Below are 23,015 nucleotides of genomic sequence, written 5' to 3' on the forward strand. Positions count from 1 at the left end.
TGAACTAAGCGATTTATAGACTCCGTATTAGACGATATTGCCGCTGTGTTCAAATCCAATCTCGTTGTCAGTTCTGTCAGTTTTTTAGAATTCTCTGTAGACTGCTTAGTGAGTGCTTCTAAAGATTCATTTATCCTGAGCAAAGCCTGTGTCATAGAATCCATTGATGCTGTTGTTGCTTTTTCCTGTGCGGCTAATGCTCCTGATAAAGAGCCTCTTTTCTTTTGAGCCTGCTTTGTTTTAGATCTTGTTCCTATTTCATCCAATGGGCCACTCATATCTCAAGGTCGTTCCCACAGGAATAGTTGCAAGTGGAAAATCCCACAGTTTCTGTCTCAATAGAACAGTCTCTCTTTCAGTCCTCTAGAGGGAGTACATTGTATCCAATACAAGAACAAAGAAACAGGAAGAGAAATGGCTATACAAAGTTCCAAAAGTGAAAGTCCAAAAGAGACCCTACTTTGTTGCAATTTCAGGTCTTACAGTTTTTGTCCCCTAAAGCTTGGTTATTTTATTTCAGAAAAGTCATATTTGTATCCACAATACGGTTTGACAGCTCAGTTCCAGGCACTCTCTGCTCCGGCAGCCTGGCCAGAGGTCTCGGCAGTGGAGGTTTCCCGTTCAAAGCTCCTTTCTTTTTAACAGATAGATTTAAGTCAAATCTCTTCCCCCCCTTTCCTGCCCTTTGGGGGGGAGGTCCTCTTTTGATGTTAGGTTTAACAGGGTCTAAAAACAAAGTACGTTCCCTTTAAGCACAGCTTGCTCTTTCGTTGCTGTGTCGGTCATGCAGTTCCGGGAGGCAGACTTCCTTAATTTTTGCCTATCCCGTTTTCAGCCAAATCTTCTTAATTTTTAAAGTCCCATTCACTTTATTAGTCGTTCTTACTCACGGGTAATATTGCCAATCAGTAGTTTCAGGAAGGAATCGGCGCTCTCCGTCAATGGCGACGCGGCTTCGCTCCGCGGGCTGGGTTGCGATCCTCAGCACCGCGCTCACACCCGATGCCGCTCCGGAGCCTTTAAAAAGGCTCTTTCGCGATACCGGGGGGCGCAATGGTGCCCACCGAATCTCCTTGCTCACAGGCTTCAGCGCCTGTGATTTTAGGGGTCCCCCGCTCGCCGTAGCGGGTCAGACCCGAACTCGCGGAGCAGTCCTGCCTCGGAGCTCGAGGCAAGGACTGCCATTAACGCTGGCGCCGACCGGAAGTAGCCTCATTATAACAGTACCAATTTATAATACAATTATTAATACCAATTGTTCAAATACTGAATTATATAATTTAGATAAAATGGCCCCCGCGTACTAGATTTGATCAATTGTTTATTTGCTTAATTTCTGCATTCAAAATCTTATTGATTTCCATTACATTCTAGTCATAACAATAATCCCTTATACAACAACTGCAATATTAATAACTTCTATGGTATTTGTGTTGACACATTAAGTGATTTATAAAACTACAAGTGAGGAACTCAAACTATATCCTTGTTCTTCCTGTGTGTGGCAATTATTCTGTCCATGGTGTTTCTTCCTTTCCTTGTAGGATGTTATATCTTTCTTTCCCCCGGTTGTTGCTGTTATCCATCATGCCTTGGCCGGAGCTGATATCCCATTGTTGTTCCAGAATTTTCTCCACTGCTCTGTCCCATGCTTCGTTATTTTGCAACTTTAACAACAGCTGTCCCAATAAATAAACACTCAGTCCCAATAAATAACCCATTTTCACCATTTTCCATCTCAGTCTGGTTAGAAGTGTGGTCTGTCAAACTGCAGACGACTCAATAAAAAACCATAACAGTTAACAGGCTCCTTTCATCCTTCCTTCCAACTGAAAATATATGAGCAATTATACATCCAATTAAATTAAATTCCAGGTCTTCCTAGTGCTATTCAGTTCACTCCATAAATAATAAAGGATGGGGGAAAGTCAGCTCAAAGTTTCCATTGTAAACCTTTTGCAAAATAGAGCTTCCCTCCCTTTTTCCTTTCTTTACACACACATTTCCGTTTGATGTTATATTTCATATTTATAATCCAATTTCTTCAATCCTTGCTTGTAAAAATATAATTTGAACTAACATTCACAGGAGGGTTGTCAAATCATGAATTTAGAGAATAATACTTTAAATAAAGAAACCATAGACTCCCCACCCCACACCGTGTTTTGCACCAAATGAAATTTTATCTCAAATTCAAACCTGAAAGTCCTCGCAGTTGGTTTTGTTCCACAGTTTGCGGGTGCCCTTACTTTAGTCCAATTAAACTCTAGTTAACAGGAAACCGTCTGCTTCTTAATGGCGACCTTGGAGTGTTGTCAGCAGGTGAAATGCTTTTGCACTCAGCGCCTCACTGCCCCCTCGCATTCCATGCCGGAGCGAGAGCAAGTGAAGCCCATTCTCCCCTCTTCCTGAGGGGAACTCGCAAGGATAATTACTCTCAATCATCCTTGTTTATCCTTCACCATGATCTCCCGCTGTTGTGGTGTCTGCCTCCATTAAGGGAGAGTGGAATCAGAAGCCAAGAGTATTTATTCTTCAGATGGGTCATTCAGGTGTCCCGGAATAACCATCAATGATCTTCTTCATAAACTCATGGAAGTAAACTGGATATCTAACTGGATGCAATTATAAACTTCCAAAACAAACCTAATGTTTTTGTTTTAATAATGTTTTAAAACTATTTACTATGCCACATTTATATACGGCAAGGCTCAGATGATACAAATTAAAAAACTGAGGTGAAAATAGGTGGTTCTCTTTTAAATGGTAAGTGGGCATAGCACTTTTGAAGGGCACATGTTTTTATATTTAAGTTGTGATGTAACTTTCCAATGGTTTGACTTCACCCTGAAGGTCCCCTCTTCCATTGTCTCCTGAGACAGATCAGGGCTGACAAAACCCTAACCATTTCTGTATTCCTAAAGTGTTATTACCACTCCCCACATCTGATTCAGAAAAGTTAAAGTTAGGACAGAGGCCCTTGTTTAATTCATATCTTCTTCCTTGCCTTTTTCTGGTCCCTAATTCAAATTGGCCAATGGCTAATCTGATTTCCTGTGCAAATATATATGGGATGAGAAGTTTACTTTCTTTTTTGAAGTTCAACAGATGAATTCCTTCTCTCTCTCTCTCCCCCCCCCCCAGCACTTTCCCCTTCTGAAACAGTTTTCTGTTTATTTTGAAGATTTATTTTGAACCTCAGCCAAAACTCTTCCTGCTGGGTCTTATGGATATAGTTAGAAAATGACTATGGAACTTTGCTACAATATATGATTACAGCTGCAAGACTTTTATATGGGCAAAGATGGAAGGATCCATTATTCTAACAATGAAAATAAAACTAAAGGACTTAGCAAAGATGGCAAATCTGACATGTTTATTCAGAGAAAAGTCATTGTTAACATTTGCTAAAGAATGGAAACCTCTCATAGACGTTTTGCGTGAAAAACAAAATAATAATAATAATGACATTTGCATTTGAGGATTGAAGATAATGTTTTTGTATACAAAGTGGCTTTCTGGGTGTTATATTGGAGTATTTATTTTATAGCGGACAGAGGAAAAATCAGAATTCCCTTACCTTCTGAATTTTATTTCTCTCTCTTGTTTAACCTCTTTTCTATTTTTTCCCTTTGTTTCTCTCTCTTTCTTTATTCCTTTCTTCCTCCCACATCTCTTTATGTTTTTATTGTATTCAGATCAAAGTCTTAGTTTGGACAAAAAAGAGAGGGAAAATATTTGATATTAAGTTTTGTATTTTTATCTATAAACCCTAATAAAAGTTTATTCAACAGCCCCTCTCCCCAAAATGAAACACTTTCCTGTTGACAGGTGGTGCCCATTTCTGTGTGCAATGACTACTGTTACCCTGGTAATCAGAAGAAAAGGAAGGAAGGGCACAAATTTTGTTGCTATGATTGTGTTCCATGTCCAGAAGGGAAGATTTCAAACCAGAATGGTAAATGACATTTTATTACAATAATAGTAATGATTAATGAGTCACATTGATTTATAAGAATTTAAATACTGTACTATCCTCCTTAGAGTGGCATGAACATTTTGTATGCTGTCTTCCAGTAACGTCTGATAAAAACTTTCAAAAATAACTATTAATTAAATTGTTTTAAACAAAACAATCATAAATTAAGCTCAAAAGGTAATTCAGATATTACATGACTACTAACTAGCTAAATTTCTGAAGATTGAAATAAACAGGAATGATAAATTTTACGTAAGCGGCAAAGGACACAAATGGAATATCATTGGAATATGATCATATGAATTGACAATTTTTCAGACATGACTGACTGCTTCAGATGCCCAGAAGATCAGTATGTGAACAAGAAGAAAAATAGATGCATTCCCAAATTAAAAACCTTTCTTTCTTATAAGGATCCTGTAGGGATCAGCTTAACCACAGTTGCAGCTGCTTTTTCCCTGATCACAATGTTGGTGCTGGGAACTTTTATCCAACACAAAGACACTCCCATTGTCAAAGCCAACAACAGGGATCTCACCTACGCTCTCCTCATTGCCCTTCTACTCTGCTTCCTCTCATCCTTTCTATTCATTGGACACCCTGGCAAAGTGACCTGTCTTCTTCGACAACCAACTTTTGGCATCATCTTCTCCGTGGCTGTTTCTTGTGTGTTGGCCAAAACCATCACTGTAGTTGCAGCTTTCATGGCCACCAAGCCTGGTTCCAGTATGAGGAAATGGATAGGAAAAAGACTGACCAACACCATTGTCCTTTCCTGCTCCCTCATTCAAGTGAGCATTTGTAGTGGCTGGCTGATGATCTCTCCCCCGTTCCCTGCTGTAGACATGCACTCTCTAACAGAAGAAACCATTGTGCAATGTAATGAAGGCTCAGTGGCCATGTTTTACTGTGTCTTGGGCTACATGGGCCTCCTGGCCATTGCCAGCTTCATTGTGGCATTTGCAGCTCGCAAACTACCAGACAGTTTCAATGAAGCCAAGTTCATTACCTTCAGCATGTTGCTGTTCTGCAGTGTTTGGCTGTCTTTTGTCCCAACATACCTGAGCACCAAAGGGAAATCCATGGTGGTGGTGGAGATCTTCTCCATCTTGTCCTCCAGTGCTGGATTGTTGGTCTGCATATTTGTCCCTAAATGGTACATCATTGTTCTGAAGCCTGAGCTGAACAACAGGGAGCAACTAATAAAGAGAAAGATGTAAATTGTACCTTATTTTTTTATTTGGTTGTACTGTTATAAAGGAGTTTGGTATAAAGTTGTTACTACAGTGGTACCTCTGGTTACAAACGTAATTCGTTCCGGAGGTCTGTTCTTAACCTGAATCCATTCTTAACCTGAGGTACCACTTTAGCTAATGGGCCCTCCTGCTGCCGCTGCGCCACTGCCATGCAATTTTTGTTCTCATCTTGAGGCCAAGTTCTTAACCCAAGGTACTACTTCCGAGTTAGCAGAGTCTGTAACCCAAAGTGTTTGTAACCTGAGGTGTTTGTAACCCAAGGTACCACTGTATAAGTACCTCTATATAACTCTTTTGTGCATATACAAGCATATACTAAAAAGAGAGAGGAGAGGAGGAGGAGAAAGAGGAAACACCTGGGGGGCGACAGCAGATGGACACAATGTCTTTAGAAAGTATTCCAGTCCTCCCCCCCCCCCAATCTCCCAGAACCTGGCAAGTCTTGAAAGTAGGAGATCAAAGAGCTCAAAGGCAGAGGGCACATGTCAGCACCCAAGGAGGTGATGAGAATGACGAATGAGGAAATGGGAGAGACGGTGGGTGGAGATTCATTTGGGACAACATCATTATCCAAGAGGTTGGGTTCTAAAGCTTCTCTCTGTAAATACTGAATAAAAAGTGGACAGTTAGAAACATTTCCTTGTGTTTGTATGTTCCTGGACAACCAGTTGCTGGCCGCAGCCTGACATCAACTGCTACTAAGATGCAGACAAAAATTCAATTTTGCAGCAGAGGACACTTCCTACTGCAAGATGATGTTTCTGTGGAAATGTGCCTTCAAATAAACTCATTACCTAGCATTGCGACACCAAGTGATTGGTAGGTGGGGCCCTTCAGAAACTGCAACTCCCTTTATAGGGAGTTATAGGTTAGCAAAATTTGGTGGGCCAAATGCTCCCCACCACCTGCTTTATACAAAAAGTAAATGATATTTATTTATTTAAAATAATATTTATTAAAGTTTCAAACAAAATTACAATAATACAAGAAAAGTAAAAAAAGAAAATACAAAAAACAGAAAAAATAGAATAACAATTAAAAACAAATCAGTCTTTCCATATCTTGTCTTTCATTCACTTGTTTCCCTGACCTCCTCACACCTCCCTTTTTTGCATTCCAGTTCAGTTAGTTAATTCAGCAAATCCTTTCCCTCTTTGTTCTTATCTTAATCCTTTATCTTAGTATATTATTACTTCAAGTTCACATCTATTAACAATCCATTTTTACATAGACCTTAATAACATTGCTGCTAAAACCACTTAACTTCATTCCAACATCATTCTAACATTCATTAATTTTGCAGTATTTCTGTAGATAGTCTTTAAATTTCTTCCAATCTTCTTCCACCGACAAGTAAATGATATTTAGATTAAAACACTTGCATGTAGAATACTAATACTAAAAATATTGCTTTATTTCAATATATATACACATATGCTACAAAATTTAGTGTTAAAAATATCTTTCAATTGTTTTATGATAGAATGTTGTTCAAAGGAGAGATGGAGTATAAATATTGCTATCTTTTTGGTACTAAGTCAGTCTTTCCTTGCTGAGAGACTGAAGTTGGCACCCACGTCATTAATATATTTGACACATCTCTTCAATTCAATAGCTTTTATTTATTTGCTGCCCACAGTCAGGCTAATACCCCACCCCCCATGAATACAGCAACAGCTTCTGTTGGTTGACGCAGGTGTTTTTAAACTATTGCTGAGCTGCAATGAAAAATGTTGACTTGGATTCCTTCAGAAACATTGGACTAGGCAGTGGCCATAATCTCAAAATGCGGTGCTACTGTTTGCATCCTAAAGCCAATGGTTTCATTCTGAGTTTCCTGTTGGTGTTTGCTTACTATGGAAAATTGTACCTGCCACTTTTTGTGTCTCTAAGGGGCAGGGGAGAGGAATGGTGGTTGTGGGGAGGGGGGGAGTCACTCAGAGCCAAACTCTGAAGCAATAACCCCCCCCCCCAGATGCACACACATTTATCCAAATCACAGTAATTGGTTCACCTGATCAACCCTCCAGAGACTTTCTTAGGCAAGCCTGAAAGTGGTTATAAATAAACCTATGTGCTATCAAAAGCTAGGGTAGGGGCAAGAGGTAGGCAGGGTGAGGTAAATTTAATTTCTAACACCATAATCTCTGTTAGTACTCGAGTCATGCATTTGTAACCCTTGGAACCCAAGATGCACCTCCGAGATCTCAAAGAGCTGTATTGGAAGAACCATGCATGATCCAATGTGGACTCTTCTATCGATGGATGGACACAGCAGAGTTTGTATTTAGAGAAAAGCTTGGGTCTCAGGATGTTGTGTCTATTTGTGCTCTTGTTTCTAATGCCTGCTGTTGTGTGTAAAACACCCATGTGTCTGAAGAATAATCCTTTTCCTGTTCCACATGAGTGGTACCAGCCGGGTGACCTCATCATTGGTGGGATTGCTTCTCAGATCTGTTATGTTTTCTATGAAGTTTTCTTCAATGAACAACCAGCAAAGAATTTGTTTGATGTTACATAGTAAGAGCTTCTCTACCTCCTGCTCCAGCTCCAATCCACATCCATTTTCCTTTTGGCTCATGTCACTTAAGTTGGGGACTGTCTCAACACTCACATTTATTAGCATGCTATTAGCTGCCATGCAAGACTTTGCTCGCCAGAAGTGTAAGATAATAAATTATCCTTCAAGTAAAAACAAACAGGGAATCCCTTAAACAATTGAAAACAATCCAACTGATGCACCCCAGGACACTCCCCATTTTTAACTGCTTTCTGATTCTTGTGCAGTCTGCTAAGTGGCAGGACTGTTGTTCACTCATAATGCTTTCTGTTTTGTAAAGGGATGGGTACAGCTATTGGTTGTGGAGGTTCATGAAAATGAAAATAAATGACTCAATAGAGTATAATGGGGAAGAAATTCATAACATAAAGCTAGAGATGTGCCAAATCAGCTTTCATCCCCTTTTAAAAATTACTGTGTTTTTGGCCTCTTTTTCACAGTGTGTTAAAGTTTCAATGTTTGGGGGGCTTGAGGTTACCTTTGGTGGCTGACATCGGTGAGGATGTTTTTCTTTACATTATACATAGACCCTGGAGATAGAAAGCCTCGTCATGCATGTTGCATCAAAGTTTCTAGCTGTTTTGGAAATGCCTTTCCTGTAGTTGCTGGGGATTAAACTTGGGATCTTCTGCATGAAAATCAGATGTTCTGCTACAGAGCTATGCCCTTCTCCCAACTGTCTAGTGACACATAAGCCCCACTGACTCCAATGGGACTTATTTCCAGTTAAGCAAGTATGGGATTGCAGTTTTCATGGTCTAGACCAAGATTCTTCTGATATATGAAATGGTCACATACTTAAAGAGAAACAGAGGTGATTTATTGTTTTGACTAAATGAACTGAGAAGGTCAAACAAAAAGATGAACAGAAGGTAAAGTGTAACTACTACGCAAAATAGAAGTGCTATCATCCACCATTCATTTTTGACTGTATGGTGTTTATTAGCTTAGAAACGTTAATGATAAACTAAATACTTTGATTTTGGTCCAAAGCAGTTTGAGACAGAACAGAATTGATATTGTGGTACATTTTGATTCTAAAAGATTAACTTTATTTGCAGCATGATAACCAAATTCTACCAGCACATCCTTGTCTTGGCATTTGCTGAGAAAGAAATCAATGAGGACCCAAACATCTTGCCCAATGTCACACTTGGCTTCCACATCTATGATAGCTATTATGATGCAAGGATGACCTATCGGACCACGGTGGACCTGCTCTTCAAATCAAACAGCTTTGTCCCAAACTACAAATGTGACACCCAGAAAAACCTCCTAGCTACTATTGGGGGACTTGGCTCTGACACCTCCTTCCACATGGCAGATGCATTGAGAATCTACAAGATCCCACAGGTAAGATGTATGAACAAGGGCAATTTTTGCTTCTTCCATGGATTTCTGTCCATGCATTTCAGTTGAATACAAACCTAAATCTTAATCTCATGTTTCCCATCTATACAACCAATCTGTCCAAATCCCAAATCAAAATATGCAGTTGGAAAAAAAGAAGCTTAAATATGCCCTGGCTGGAATAGTCCTTGAATTTAATCTATAAATTGACTGAAGAAATGTTTGTTGAAAGAAACTCGCATAGTCACAGAATGAATGCTCTTCACATAACTGTACATTTATGTACATTTTTTCTCAGCTCACATATGGTTCGTTTCCCCCAGAGGAGAGGGATTCAAGTCAGGTTCCTTCTTTTTACCGCATGGTGCCTAATGAAGTCCACCAGTACATGGGTATTATCAGTTTGCTTAAGCATTTTGGATGGACGTGGGTTGGACTATTTGCTGTGAATGATAACAGTGGGGAATATTTCCTCAAGACTCTGGAGCCCCTGCTTTCTCAAAATGGAATTTGTTCAGCCTTCACACAAAGAATCCCAAAACTACTCTATTTTGATAAGTTGGATGAAATGTATGATTTAGCCTCAAATATGTATGCACTATTTATGGATGCTAAAGCCACAACATTTATCGTTTATGGAGAATCTCAGACAATTACAGGGCTGAGAGCTATTATATTTATGCGAGATCCTACAAATAAGGAAAAGGCATCACTTAAGAAGGTGTGGATTTTGACAGCCCAGACTGACTTCATATCTATGGGTCTTCTTAAGGTTTGGAATGTTCTGCTCTTCCAAGGTGCCATTGCCCTCACAATTCACTCACAGAAACTTCTAGCATTCCAAGATTTTCTTCAAAACATAAAGCCTTCTTGGACTCAGGGAAATGGTTTTTCCAAAGTCTTCTGGGAGCAAGCATTTGACTGTATATTTCCAAATCTTGATGCACCAATGGAGGTCAATGACCTGTGTACTGGGGAGGAGAGGTTGCAGAGCCTTCCCGGGTCTCATTTTGAAATGAGTATGACTGGCCACAGTTACTGCATTTACAATGCTGTCTATGTTGTTGCTCATGCTTTGCATGCACTTTATTCATCTAGATCCAAACAGAGAGCAAATGAGAGCAGTAAAAGATTAAAATTTCAAGATTTCCAGCCTTGGCAGGTAATGTTTTGAAAATGAAGAACAACAAAATGTATTATTATTCCAATAAACAGATTAGTGCAACAAATGACTGTATCACAATTTTCATTCACAAGTACAGGTGTGATGCCATTGCATGTCTTATTCACCAGCAAGGATTTATGTGTGCATTTTAACTTGTCTACGTTTTGATTGAAATTTTGTTTTGTGTTCAGTGAATACATGATAGAGTTCCTATCTGTTGTGTCAAAAGAGCTGATTTTTCACATTTTGTCTTTGTTAAATTAAGCTACATAGCTATACTTAAATAATACTAATAAAGTAGGGTGTTGGTAAAGCATGACATTTTGTTCAAAGTGTGCATTACATTCTTTTCCCATTATGTTTCCCTCCTGCTCTTTCAATTAGCTCCACCATTTTATCCATGCTATTTCATTTAACAACTCAGTTGGAGAAACAGTGTCCTTTACTGATAACAGAGAAATGCAAGGTGGATTTGACATTATGAACATGATCACATTTCCAAATAAGTCTTTCATCCGTTTGAAAATAGGATGGGTGAATCCTAATGCTCTTGATGGAAAAGAATTCAACATTCATGAGGACATAATTAGGTGGCACAATGGTTTTAACCAGGTCTGAATTTTGGGGTATTCTTGTGGGCTCCACACTCTCCAGATGAGTTATTCAGATGCTCAATATAGCTATAATTATTCTCTTGGCCAGGGTCATGGCAAGAATCTGGATATCTAACTGTTTGTAACTATGCTATGGTCTTAATTGAAATGAACTTCTAATATTTACTGTGCCATATTTATATATGGCAGGATTCCAGATGATCCAGATAAAATTGACTCCTGAACCAAAAATGGATGCGTATCTGATCTAAGTGGCCATAGATCAGTTGAAGATTCCACATCAATTTTTTTCTTGTTTAAGTGAACCTCATCTGTATTTCTAGAGAGCTAATATTGCTCCCCCTGTCTGGTCCCAAAGAGGTCCAGTTGAAAGTATATTTGCGAGAGGTGCCAGAAGCCAGGAAAGTATTCACTTCTGGTTTATATCCTGGAGGTCCACCAGCACAGGGGAGCCATGTCAATGTAGGGTTGAAAACCCCAAGCATTTCTATATTGCACCACTAGTCTGATCCCAGTCTGGGTGGGGCAAGAAGCTTATCAAGTGTGCACTTCCAGCTCAGTCCTTAGCCTTGTCCTTGTGCTTATGCTGTAGAGGAGATGGTTTAGGATATAAAATTCCTTCCACCTTCCTCTTTGCCTTTTCCTCTTCAGATCACTCCCAGGGTGCTGGTTGGCACAGTTGGGGACAAGTAGGAACTTTGTTATGTTTGTTATGGGACGCGGGTGGCGCTGTGGGTTAAACCACTGAGCCTAGGACTTGCTGATCAGAAGGTCGGCGGTTTGAATCCCTGCGATGGGGTGAGCTCCCGTTGCTCGGTCCCTGCTCCTGCCAACCTAGCAGTTTGAAAGCACGTCAAAGTGCAAGTAGATAAATAGGTACTGCTCTGGCGGGAAGGTAAACGGTGTTTCCATGTGCTGTTCTGGTTCGCCAGAAGCGGCTTTGTCATGCTGGCTACATGACCCGGAAGCTGTACGCTGGCTCCCTCGGCCAATAAAGCGAAATGAGCACCGCAACCCCAGAGTCGGCCACGACTGGACCTAATAGTCAGGGGTCCCTTTACCCTTACTAGGAACTTTGTGTTTGGTGGACCAGGGATAGCCTGAGTGACCTTTTCCACCCACTTCCTACTCCTACCCAGCAGTGCCACATAAATGCAGTTACTGCTGGCAGACATGTAATTGTAAGAATTGGCTTTCTCATTACTTGCCAGATATCTGCAAAAAAATGAAATAAATGTAGAGGTTGTAAAAAATGTTGAGTATCCTGAGCTATTCCTCAGGTGAACTCTGATTCCAGAAATGTGTACACAGGATTCTGTGATCCATGGAGCAGAGTACGGCTGACTTTTTAGGTTAACTTGTGTCATTTGCTTAGAGTTTGAGGCCTCAAACAGGGTGTGAATCTTTCCCCCCATTATACAAACCCCAATATTTTTGTGATGAGTGGCCCACTAACCTATTTTAAATTCAATGAATGAATATTTTTTGGAAAAAAACATTTTCCCTTCTGAAATTGTTTCCTGTTTTTGAATAGATGATGCCCGTCTCTATATGCAGTGAATCCTGCCACCCTGGTAATCAGAAGAAAATGATGGAAGGACAGAAATTTTGCTGCTACGATTGTACTCCATGTCTAGAGGGGGAGATTTCAAACCAGAATGGTACGTGACATTTCTTGTCATACAAGATTGGTAAAAAAATATTGTTTCAGTGTTGTGCATGTAGTCACACTATCCTGCTTGGAGTAGTGTGAAAATTTTTCTGCTGCTTTCCATTAATTTTTTAATGGTTCCTCGTCATCCTGGGGGAAAAGTGACAAGTGGGGTGCCGCGGGGTTCTGTCCTGGGCCCGTTGTTGTTCAACGTCTTTTATAAATGACTTGGATGAAAGAATTGAGGGGATGCTCATCAAATTTGCAGATGACACCAAACTGGGAGGGGTAGCTAATGCCACAGAAGACAGAATCAGAATTCAAAATGACCTTAACAGATTGGAGAACTGGGCGCAAGCTAACAAAATGAATTTCAATAGGGACAAATGTAAGATTCTGCACTTAGGCAGTGCTTGTTAAAATTGTATTCCATTTGATGGTTGAGATGCACTCAACACCCTTCAGAGCTTGCCAGGGTTGGACCATAGGGTGTGGCAAAACAACACTCCTCGGGGAGTGGCAGAAATTATTCTATACACTGTAACTTCCAAAGCCACCTCAGAGCATTCTAAGGTCTGCAACTGCTGTTCTTGGTCCTCTGGCCCAAAACTGGGAAATATATTGGTAGCAGGATAGGAGTTGAGAGTCTCTAACCTGAGCATATTGTTTCTAACCCCTTCATTCACACCAATATAATGAATCTTCCCTTCTTGTCTACTGGAGTTTAGCTGGATGTTATTAGGATAGCTTACGATGACAGAAGCCTTCTAGCTCGAGTGCTTTCTACTCCTTTCTCTTCCGTTGCCTTTTCTAGACTGCAATTACATTATTGTCGCAGTTAACTGGCAACCCCAAGCATCAAATGAAACCTAAAGTTCCGACCCCTCTGCCATCATGGATCCATATATCCCTTGTCTGCACTGAGTACCGCGTGGCCACTTAACATGGTTTAAACAAACCTATATCAGATTCGGCATAAAACTCAAATGGTAATTCAGATATACAAAATGCTCTCTAATATTCAGAAGCATCAGATTAACAGGAACAAAACACACACACAAATTGTCAAGGGAGTTTGTCATTCTTCTGTTTTTCAGACATGGATGACTGCTTCACATGCCCAGAAGATCAGTATGCAAACAAGAAGAAAGATGGATGCATCCCTAAAACTATCAGCTTTCTTTCTTATGATGAACCTTTAGGGCTTAGCCTGGCCTCACTTGCTCTTTCTTTTTCCCTGATCACAACTTTGGTGCTTGCAACGTTTATTCAGCACAAAGACACTCCCATTGTCAAAGCCAACAACAGGGATCTCAGCTACGCTCTCCTCATTGCCCTTCTGCTATGTTTCCTCTCATCTTTTCTATTCATTGGACACCCTGGCAAAGTGACCTGCCTTCTTCGACAACCCACTTTTGGTATCGTCTTCTCTGTGGCAGTTTCCTGTGTGTTGGCCAAAACCATCACCGTAGTTGTAGCTTTCATGGCCACCAAGCCAGGCTCCAGTATGAGGAAGTGGGTGGGAAAAAGACTGAGCAACTCCATTGTCCTTTCCGGCTCACTCATTCAAACAAGCATTTGTGCTGTGTGGTTGAAGTGGTCTCCCCCATTCCCTGATCTAGACATGCACTCAGTAACAGAGGAAACCATTGTGCACTGTAATGAAGGCTCAGTGACCATGTTTTACTGTGTTCTGGGCTACATGGGCCTCCTGGCCATTGCCAGCTTCATTGTGGCATTTGCAGCTCGCAAACTACCAGACAGTTTTAATGAAGCCAAGTTCATTACCTTCAGCATGTTGCTCTTCTGCAGTGTTTGGCTGTCTTTTTTCCCAACCTATCTGAGCACCAAAGGGAAATCCATAGTGTTGGTGGAGATCTTCTCCATCTTGTCCTCCAGTGCTGGGTTACTGGGCTGCATCTTTGCCCCTAAATGCTACATCATTGTGCTGAAGCCTGAGCTTAACAGAAAGGAGCAACTAATAAGGAGAATGAAGTGAAGGTATTGACATGGCCTCACAGAAATAAGCAGCAGCTTGAATGTATTTCCTGATGGTTCTTTTACTGGAGGAAAGTCCCCTTCCCAATAGCTGAAGGGAGGGATCTTTCCTGCTAGCCCTCCCACTGCTTTTGGAAGCCTTATAAGAAGCTGCTGAAGGAGCAGGACTGTGAGCAATGTTTCCAAGAGCAAGGATACCCTGCTGTTTCCAGATTCTGTAATGTTGCTAATGAAGCATTTCATTTATGGTACAGAAATGTTGTTGTTTTTGTAGGTTGTTACATTTGCTATTACAACATTGTTCTTTTAAGTTACAATAAAATTATTCTCAACTCATTTTGAAACATCCCCCCCCCTTTTTTTGTAAGCCACATGATTACATTTTGTGGAAAGGTGGCACAGACATGAAATAATGATGATGGGGAATGGGAGCACATCTTGCTCCAGGTGAAGAAAGCTGCTACCATTGAAACAGGTACTAAAATGGATTGGGGAGGAGCTGCTTATGAAGAAAGCTTTTGTTTGATATGTCCCTTCAAAAGGCACACCACCATAAAATATGATGACTCACAGATTAATGGTCCCATTCACTTATCAATAATTTGGCCCATCAAGATGGAGATGTGGCCAACTGGAGGGAAACAATTCTTGAGCACTGTCAAGCACAACAACCCATTTATAAAAAATAAATCAAAAATGTGTTTTTGTGGTTAGAACAGTACCTGGGAAATAAGGAAACTGTGGGATGAGAATGTGTGAATTGGAAAGTCTGGAAAGAATGAATGATGGCCTTTATTTTGTATTGCCTTATTAGATTATATCTGGACCTCAGAACTCTCTACAGGTTATATTGTTTCCTAGGTCTGCTTGATTTTGGGGTGGGTTTTTTTGGTTGCCTGGAAATTCCCTGAACTTGGATAATGCCTCTTGGTGATCAGAGAGGGGTCTATGTATGAGTGTAGAAACTAGCCCCCACGCAGTAGTAAAATTTACATTATACACTTTCACCTTCGGTCCCACTCACAAGTGACATATGGCCTTCAGAAGCTCACTCAGAAGGGAATTCAGTCTTCAGGCTGAAAAAGATTGCTCAACCCTCCAATACAGGAATATTCTCTGTTCATGCAAGTGAGTCAAACAACCGGTTTTTAGTCTTGAGAACTATAGTCTTGAACCCCATTCCCTTGGAGAGAACTGGAGCTGGGAAGTGGCCATTATCTCAAAATTCTGCACTTCTCCTTGGTAATTACTTCTCTCTGAGTTTCCTGTTGGTCTGACACTTTTTCTGACTCTAAGGTGCAGAAGAGACTTGTGGTTAGAACTGGGAGTTGAAAAACAAACAAAAACCAAAGTGCCACTTAGACACCAAAACTCAGAGGAAGTAATTAATGATCCTACCCTGAAATTACTCAAGTGACTTCAATTTCTTCACCAGGTCAAACCTCCAGGTGCTTTCTAGAAGGAAATAGAAAAAGATCAATAAGAAAGTCTGAAAATGGTTATAAATAATTTCATGTGCTATGGAGAACAAGGGTAGAGGCAAGTGGCAGGCAGGGCTTGGTCAGTGTAATTTCTGGCATTATAATCTCTGTTACTACTCAAGAGATGCAATGCTTTAATTAAATACAGTTCGTAATGTCTCTCATAACAGTGGCTTGACTGAGCCATGTATCATTCACTGTAGCCTATTCAAACGTAGCTACTATGGATGCACAAAGCAGAATCTGCACTCAGAGAGAAGCTAGGCTGCCAGGATGTTGCTGCTATTGTTGCTGCTGTTTCTAATACCCCCTGTTTCTAATAGCTCTAATTCTATCTGGTGCCCCAGGAATAATCCTTTCCCTGTTCCTCATGAGTGGTACCAGCCGGGTGACCTAATAATTGGCGGCATTGCCTCTCAGAGCTATTACATTTTCTATGAAGTTTTATTCAAGGAACACCCATCACAGAACCTGTTTGATGTTTCATAGTAAGAATCTTCCATTCCCCCTCTGGATTGCCTTTCTCTTTGTCTCATGCCTTTCTGACAGGAATCTTGGGGAGAGGGGCTATCTTATCATCTGCATTTGCAAGCTGCAACCGGGGTCACTTTTTGGCTGAAAGGTGGATTAAAAAAAGATGTTTCCATTGTTTAAAAGCTACCAGCTCACAAAGAATGATTTGAATAACTGTCAAAAATTCTCCTGTTTATACATCTCTGAGAGACCCATTGGTTTCAGTCACCTCCTGAATCTTTCACAACCTAAACGTCTAGACAGGAAATACAATTTTTCTTCTCCCATAATAAATCAATTTTGTAAATGAATATTTTATTTTATTTACTCCAAGTGTATTTACAACTGCTCTGCAGCATGAATATTGCGAGGAGCAAGGAAGAGAAGGGTGAAAGTGAAAATAAATTTTAAAAAGCTTACATGGTGGGGAAATTATGTTTCATTAGCTGAATTTTCAAGTAGATTGAAAGTTTCAATGTGTGCTGGGTTGAGTTTACGTCTTGGGTGTGATGTTGCTGACATTCCTGAGGGTACTTTTCTTTCCATTAAACATTTCTTCTCCGTGGAGAAGTTACATGGTGGTGAAACTCCCTGGGCTGTAATCGAAGTTCCATTACTAGGTCTATTTGGAGTTATCTGTGGATGGTTGAATTGCATTGAGGCAAACAGGGATTGCTAAGGTTCAGGTTGGACAGAGAGACCAAAGGCTGTCAGGATGGGACATTAGGTCAGAAAGGAAGGCAGGCATTGGGCAGGAAAACCTGAGACAACTTTTACCACCAGCTGTGTCTTCCAATGAGAAGATAAAAGTCTGATGTCTCACAGGATCAATGACTGTGCTTGACTACTGTGGACTGCACACCTCAAACGTGATTTACAAGCATCTTGCCTAACCCTACTCCAACTTTATACAGAAACATAAGCCCCACTGAATTCAATGGGACTTTCATATAAGGAAGAATTAGTGTCACGAGCATGGTTCTTTAGAAATAGGATGTGGTCACCTACGTAATGAGAAACAGAAAGTTTACTTTTGTTTTCTTTATCTACTGAGATGAGAAGGACAAGCAATAGATGAACAGCAGGTGTTTGAAAGTACTATACACAGCAGTAATGACCTAATGAACCATGGGTTTTCTGTGATGGTATGGTGTTGATTAGTTTAGGTGCATTAATCACAAATAAAACAATTTCCCTTCGGTTTGAAACAGAAGGTGTCCAATATTGTAGTATATTCATATTTGTACCTAATTTACTTTATTTGCAGTATGGTGCCAAAATTTTACCAGCACATCCTAGCATTGGCATTTGCTGTGAAAGAAGTCAATGAGAATCCCAATATCTTGCCCAATATCACACTTGGCTTCCACATCTATGACAGCTATTATGATGCAAGGATGACCTACCGTACGACTCTAGACCTACTCTTCAAGATGCATAGATTTGTCCCCAACTACAAATGTGACACACAGAAAAACCTCATAGCCATCATTGGAGGACTTGGCTATGATACGACTTTCCATATGGCAGATACATTAGGTCTCTACAAGATACCACAGGTAAGATGCATAAATGAGGATATGGGGATATCCCCCCCCCTATATTTGGTTTTTATCCAATATATGGACCTAGTTATGATCCTTGATTTAAACTTAAATTGGATACCAACTTACATTTTTCCACCATGCTCCCTTCACATTGCTTTTTCTCTGTTATTTTTAGGGATGTGAGACTGATCTGTTCAAATATTAAATCAAAATGTGCAATCAGAAATAAAGCTGAGAATAAGCCTTGACTGGAAGAGTTCTTGATTTAATTTATATATTACTTCAACATAGAACAAATCTTTGTTATGGTCATATACCAGCATAAGGAGGGAGTGGTACAATCATTTAAAATCTAAAAAAAAGTTTAAAAAACAACAACTAAAAAGTGTTCAATGTAGATTTGTTCAATAAAATGTCATATGGTGCAGGATGAATGCTTTCTGCTTAATCAGATTTTTTTTTGTTTTGTTTTTTTGGTAAATTTTCTTTTAGTTTGCATATGGTTCATTTCCCCCAGTGCAAAGTGATACAAGTCAGGTTCCTTCTTTTTACCACATGGTGCCCAATGAAGCTCACCAGTACATGGGTATTATCAGTCTGCTTAAGCATTTTGGATGGATGTGGGTTGGACTTTTTGCTCTGAATGATAACAGTGGAGAACATTTTTTGCAAACCCTGGAGCCACTGCTTTCTCAGAATGGAATTTGTTCAGCCTTTGCACAAAGAATCCCAAAACAAGTCTATCTTGATGACTTGGATGAAATGCATGATATAGCCTTAAATATGCATGTACCATTCACAGATAATAAGGTCACTGCATTTATTGTCTATGGAGAATCCCTAACAATTATAGCACTGAGAGCTCTTATATTTCTGCAATATCCTACAAATAAAGAAAACACATCATTTAAAAAGGTTTGGATTTTTACAGCACAGACTGATTTCATATCTATGGGTCTTCTTAAGGCTTGGAATGTTCTGCTCTTCCAAGGTGCCATTTCCTTCACAATTCATTCGCAAAATCTTCTAGCATTCCCAGAATTTCTTCAGAGCATAAAGCCTTCCCAGAGCCAGGGAGATGGTTTCATCAAAGGCTTCTGGGAGCAAGCATTTGACTGTATTCTTCCCAATTTCAATGCGCCAATGGAGGTCAATGGTATGTGTACTGGAGAGGAGAGGTTGCAGAGTCTTCCAAGGTCTCTATTTGAAATGAGCATGACTGGTCACAGCTACAGTATCTATAATGGTGTCTACACTGTGGCTCATGCCTTGCATAACATTTACTCACCTAAATCCAAGCAAACATCTATGGGGAGAAGTAAAAGTTTACCTCAAGATCTACAGCCTTGGCAGGTAATGTTTTGAAAATGAATTGGTCCCTATGGCTGCCCCTATGGATCTTGTCACCAAAGGAGGTTGCCTTATTTTATCTCATGGGTGGGCTAGGTCTGCTCATAAAGAAGGGTTTCTGTAAATCATGGCATTTGTTATTTTCGCTTCATCTCTCTCTCCCCCCTTTCCCTCTCTTAGCTCCACTCTTATCTTCATAGTATTTCATTTAACAACTCAGCTGGAGAATCAGTGACTTTTACTGATCAAAGAGAAATGGGAGGTGGATTTGACATCATGAATATGATCATGTTCCTGAATAGGTCCTTCATTCGAGTGCAAGTTGGATGGATTGATCCTGATGCAATAGATGGAAGAGAATTCATCCTTTTTGAGGACATGATTCAGTGGCACAATGGTTTTAATCAGGTCTGGAATCTAGGGTTTATTATCTCGCTATATTCTCCAGATTAGGCAATAACCATCACTTTTCTCCTGGATAGGTTGATTGAAAATTTTTGATTAGCTAGTTGGATGAAACAATGAACTTTCCAATCAAAGATTACCTTTCTTAATTGAAGTTCAGTGGCTATTTCTCCCTTCTGAAATTATTTCCTGTTTGTTTCTATTTGTTTAAAGGTGATGCCTATATCTGTGTGCAATGACTACTGTCACCCAGGTTATAGGAAGAAAAAGAAGGAAGGGCATAAATTTTGCTGCTATGATTGTACTCCATGTCCAGAAGGGGAGATTTCAAACCAGAATGGTAAATGACATTTTTTCATTGTACAAGGTTAGCAAGTATCTGTTGAAAGGAATTTAAACATTACCTTGTGCATGTAACCACACTGCTTGGAGTGGTGTGAATATTTTATTGCTACTTTCCAGTAAATTTTCAGTGAAACATTCAAAGTCTATTAAGCCTGGTGAAATCCCATGCACATGGATTTGAAAGGAAGCCCCAGACAACAGAATTAATGATTTCATTGTGCACATAATTTAAGAGAACCTGTCAAGTACTACAATTGTACAGAAGTTGCAGATTTATGAAACATGTCTGTGGCAAGAATGAAACACACTAGACATCCATGGTGGGTGAAATCGGCCCAGAACTTTATTCATTATGTTTCAGGAAGGAGGGGATGGCATGACACTAGTTGGAAGTCATTTGGGTCATGATTCCAGCCAGCACTTGCTGTTCAAATGATATTCCACTTGAATGTGCAGATGCACTCAACACCCTTCAGAGTTGAATAATGCTGGACTTTTGTGTGTTGGCAAAACAAGCATTCAGGTTTCCAGTCGCAACTGTGGGAGGGGTTTGGGCAATTCTGGGCTCCAAGTGACCCCAGGGCACGGCTTGATACTATCTGTTGCTAGGCCCTATATGGTCCACAATAATGATGTATTTCTGCCTAATGGCTTTTTGGCCCAGCTTTTCAACAAAAGCTTTAGTTCAATTAACAAAGGTTGTTTCCATTTCCTGAGGGAAAGGTGAAAACCCCTCAACCCAGAGAAAATTAAGTATAGGAGTAATATATATATATATATATATATATATATATATATATATATATATATAGTTCCAATTAACTGGTGACCCAAAGATTCAAGATTCTATACCTTCTGCCATTCTGGTGCATCAAGTGGCAATTTAAAATGTTTTAAACAAAACTATGTCAAATTAAGCAGGCAAATCAAAGAGTAGTTCAGATATTATACGATAATTGGCTGACACACAATCAGACGATTCACACGAAAAACAGCAAAAACTGTTATATGTGGGGCAAACGTCACACACAAATTGTCCATGGAATTTGGCATTCTTCTGTTTTTCAGATATGACTGACTGCTTCAGATGCCCAGAAGATCAGTATGCAAATAAGAACAAAAATGGATGCATTCCCAAAATAATAACCTTTCTTTCTTATGAGGAAGCTTTAGGGATCAGCTTAATGGCAATTGCAATTGCTTTTTCCCTAATCACAATTTTGGTACTAGGAACATTTATCCAACACAAAGACACTCCAATTGTCAAAGCCAACAATAGGGATCTCACCTATGCTCTCCTCATTGCCCTTCTACTCTGCTTCCTCTCATCTCTTCTATTCATTGGACACCCTGGCCAAATGACCTGTCTTCTTCGACAGCCAACTTTTGGCATCATCTTCTCCGTGGCTGTTTCTTGTGTGTTGGCCAAAACCATCACTGTAGTTGCAGCTTTCATGGCCACCAAGCCAGGGTCCAGTATGAGGAAGTGGGTGGGGAAAAGACTGACCAATTCTGTTATCCTTTCCTGCTCCCTCGTTCAAGTGATTATTTGTACTGGGTGGTTGATGACCTCTCCCCCATTCCCTGCTCTAGACATGCACTTGGTAATGGAAGAAACCATTGTGCAATGTAATGAAGGCTCAGTGACCATGTTTTACTGTGTCTTGGGCTACATGGGCCTCCTGGCCATTGCCAGCTTCATTGTGGCATTTGCAGCTCGCAAACTACCAGACAGTTTTAATGAAGCCAAATTCATTACCTTCAGTATGTTGCTGTTTTGCAGTGTTTGGTTGTCTTTTGTCCCAACATACCTGAGCACCAAAGGGAAATCCATGGTGGTGGTGGAGATCTTCTCCATCTTGTCCTCCAGTGCTGGATTGTTGGTCTGCATATTTGCCCCTAAATGCTACATCATTGTTCTGAAGCCTGAACTGAACAAAAGGGAGCAACTAATAAAGAGAAAGATGTAAATTTTACCTTATTTTTTATTCTGTTGCACTGTTATATGTTAAGGGTTTTAGTATAAAAGTGGTTGCCTCTAGTAGGAAGTCAAACACATATTGGAAAGTTTAAGTTTATGGATTTAAAAGCAGGTTATAATGTTCTCTTACCCTATCTCAGGGGTGATGAATCTGGCTGGTGGATTCAATTTTGCCCAACTAAGATTCTTACTGGCAGATCAATCCCAACAAACCACAACCACCTGCCTCACAGGCACAAAGACACAATCAGGAGGTTAAAGTGAGTTCCCAGTTTTTTCCTTGCTGAAGGAAGGTTTCCCTGGAGCAATGTTCTCTTTTATTCCAAGGAATACTTTTGAATATCTGATAATAACCTGCTGCAGGAAAGGACTGCAAGAAAGATCATGGGGCAGCTGTTTCTGGGATCATGTGAAACATTGCGTTCCCTTCTTAAGTTTGCTGTTGCCAGGAAGTGTAATGTTGATCATGTAATTTTTGTTGCATTTATAGTACTCTGATGGGTGTGTGTGTTTTGTTTGGGGGGGTATATTTTATATTTGCTATTACATTGTTTTGTTTGGGGGGTATATTTTATATTTGCTATTGCATTGTTTTGTGATGGGGGGATATGTTCCTTTACAGGGGTCAGCAAACTTTTTCAGCAGGGGGCCAGTCCACGGTCCCTCAGACCTTGGGGGGGGGGCACAGACTATATTTCAGAAAAATAAATAAATGAACAAATTCCTATTCCTCACAAATAACCCAGAGATGCATTTTAAATAAAAGGACACATTCTACTCATTTAAAAACACACTGATTCCCAGACTATCCGCGGGCCAG

General features: G+C 40.1%; 3 protein-coding genes across 3 annotated transcripts; all 3 read left to right on the plus strand.

Moving 5' to 3' along the window:
* The first annotated feature begins 2,295 nt into the window (after positions 1-2,295).
* LOC144325222 (vomeronasal type-2 receptor 26-like) lies at positions 2,296-5,199 on the plus strand. Its single transcript, XM_077917835.1, has 3 exons — positions 2,296-2,322; positions 3,832-3,958; positions 4,298-5,199. Exons 1-3 carry the CDS (start codon positions 2,296-2,298, stop codon positions 5,197-5,199), a joined length of 1,056 nt encoding a protein of 351 aa, XP_077773961.1.
* A 3,658-nt stretch (positions 5,200-8,857) lies between these two features.
* On the plus strand, positions 8,858-19,479 carry LOC114582224 (uncharacterized). Its single transcript, XM_028703052.2, has 7 exons — positions 8,858-9,148; positions 10,695-10,922; positions 12,459-12,585; positions 13,673-14,570; positions 16,378-16,542; positions 17,835-18,126; positions 18,607-19,479. Exons 1-7 carry the CDS (start codon positions 8,858-8,860, stop codon positions 19,477-19,479), a joined length of 2,874 nt encoding a protein of 957 aa, XP_028558885.2.
* A 261-nt stretch (positions 19,480-19,740) lies between these two features.
* On the plus strand, positions 19,741-22,184 carry LOC114583574 (vomeronasal type-2 receptor 26-like). The gene is made up of 3 exons (XM_028704867.2): positions 19,741-19,872; positions 20,083-20,209; positions 21,283-22,184. Exons 1-3 carry the CDS (start codon positions 19,741-19,743, stop codon positions 22,182-22,184), a joined length of 1,161 nt encoding a protein of 386 aa, XP_028560700.2.
* The last annotated feature ends 831 nt before the right edge of the window (positions 22,185-23,015 follow it).

The sequence above is a fragment of the Podarcis muralis genome, chromosome 13 (genome assembly GCF_964188315.1).
Source record: "Podarcis muralis chromosome 13, rPodMur119.hap1.1, whole genome shotgun sequence".
Lineage (NCBI taxonomy): Eukaryota > Metazoa > Chordata > Lepidosauria > Squamata > Lacertidae > Podarcis > Podarcis muralis.

Excerpts from the sequence above, each read along its gene's own strand:
- LOC144325222 (XM_077917835.1), top strand. The coding sequence starts at position 2,296 with ATGGCGACCTTGGAGTGTTGTCAGCAG. Across the intron at positions 2,323-3,831 it reads CCTTGGAGTGTTGTCAGCAG|GTGGTGCCCATTTCTGTGTG; the intron begins GTGAAATGCTTT and ends TCCTGTTGACAG. Across the intron at positions 3,959-4,297 it reads GAAGATTTCAAACCAGAATG|ACATGACTGACTGCTTCAGA; the intron begins GTAAATGACATT and ends ACAATTTTTCAG.
- LOC114582224 (XM_028703052.2), top strand. The coding sequence starts at position 8,858 with ATGATAACCAAATTCTACCAGCACATCCTTGTCTTGGCATTTGCTGAG. Across the intron at positions 10,923-12,458 it reads GGCACAATGGTTTTAACCAG|ATGATGCCCGTCTCTATATG; the intron begins GTCTGAATTTTG and ends GTTTTTGAATAG. Across the intron at positions 16,543-17,834 it reads AACCTGTTTGATGTTTCATA|TATGGTGCCAAAATTTTACC; the intron begins GTAAGAATCTTC and ends CTTTATTTGCAG.
- LOC114583574 (XM_028704867.2), top strand. The coding sequence starts at position 19,741 with ATGAATATGATCATGTTCCTGAATAGGTCCTTCATTCGAGTGCAAGTT. Across the intron at positions 19,873-20,082 it reads GGCACAATGGTTTTAATCAG|GTGATGCCTATATCTGTGTG; the intron begins GTCTGGAATCTA and ends ATTTGTTTAAAG. Across the intron at positions 20,210-21,282 it reads GGAGATTTCAAACCAGAATG|ATATGACTGACTGCTTCAGA; the intron begins GTAAATGACATT and ends TCTGTTTTTCAG.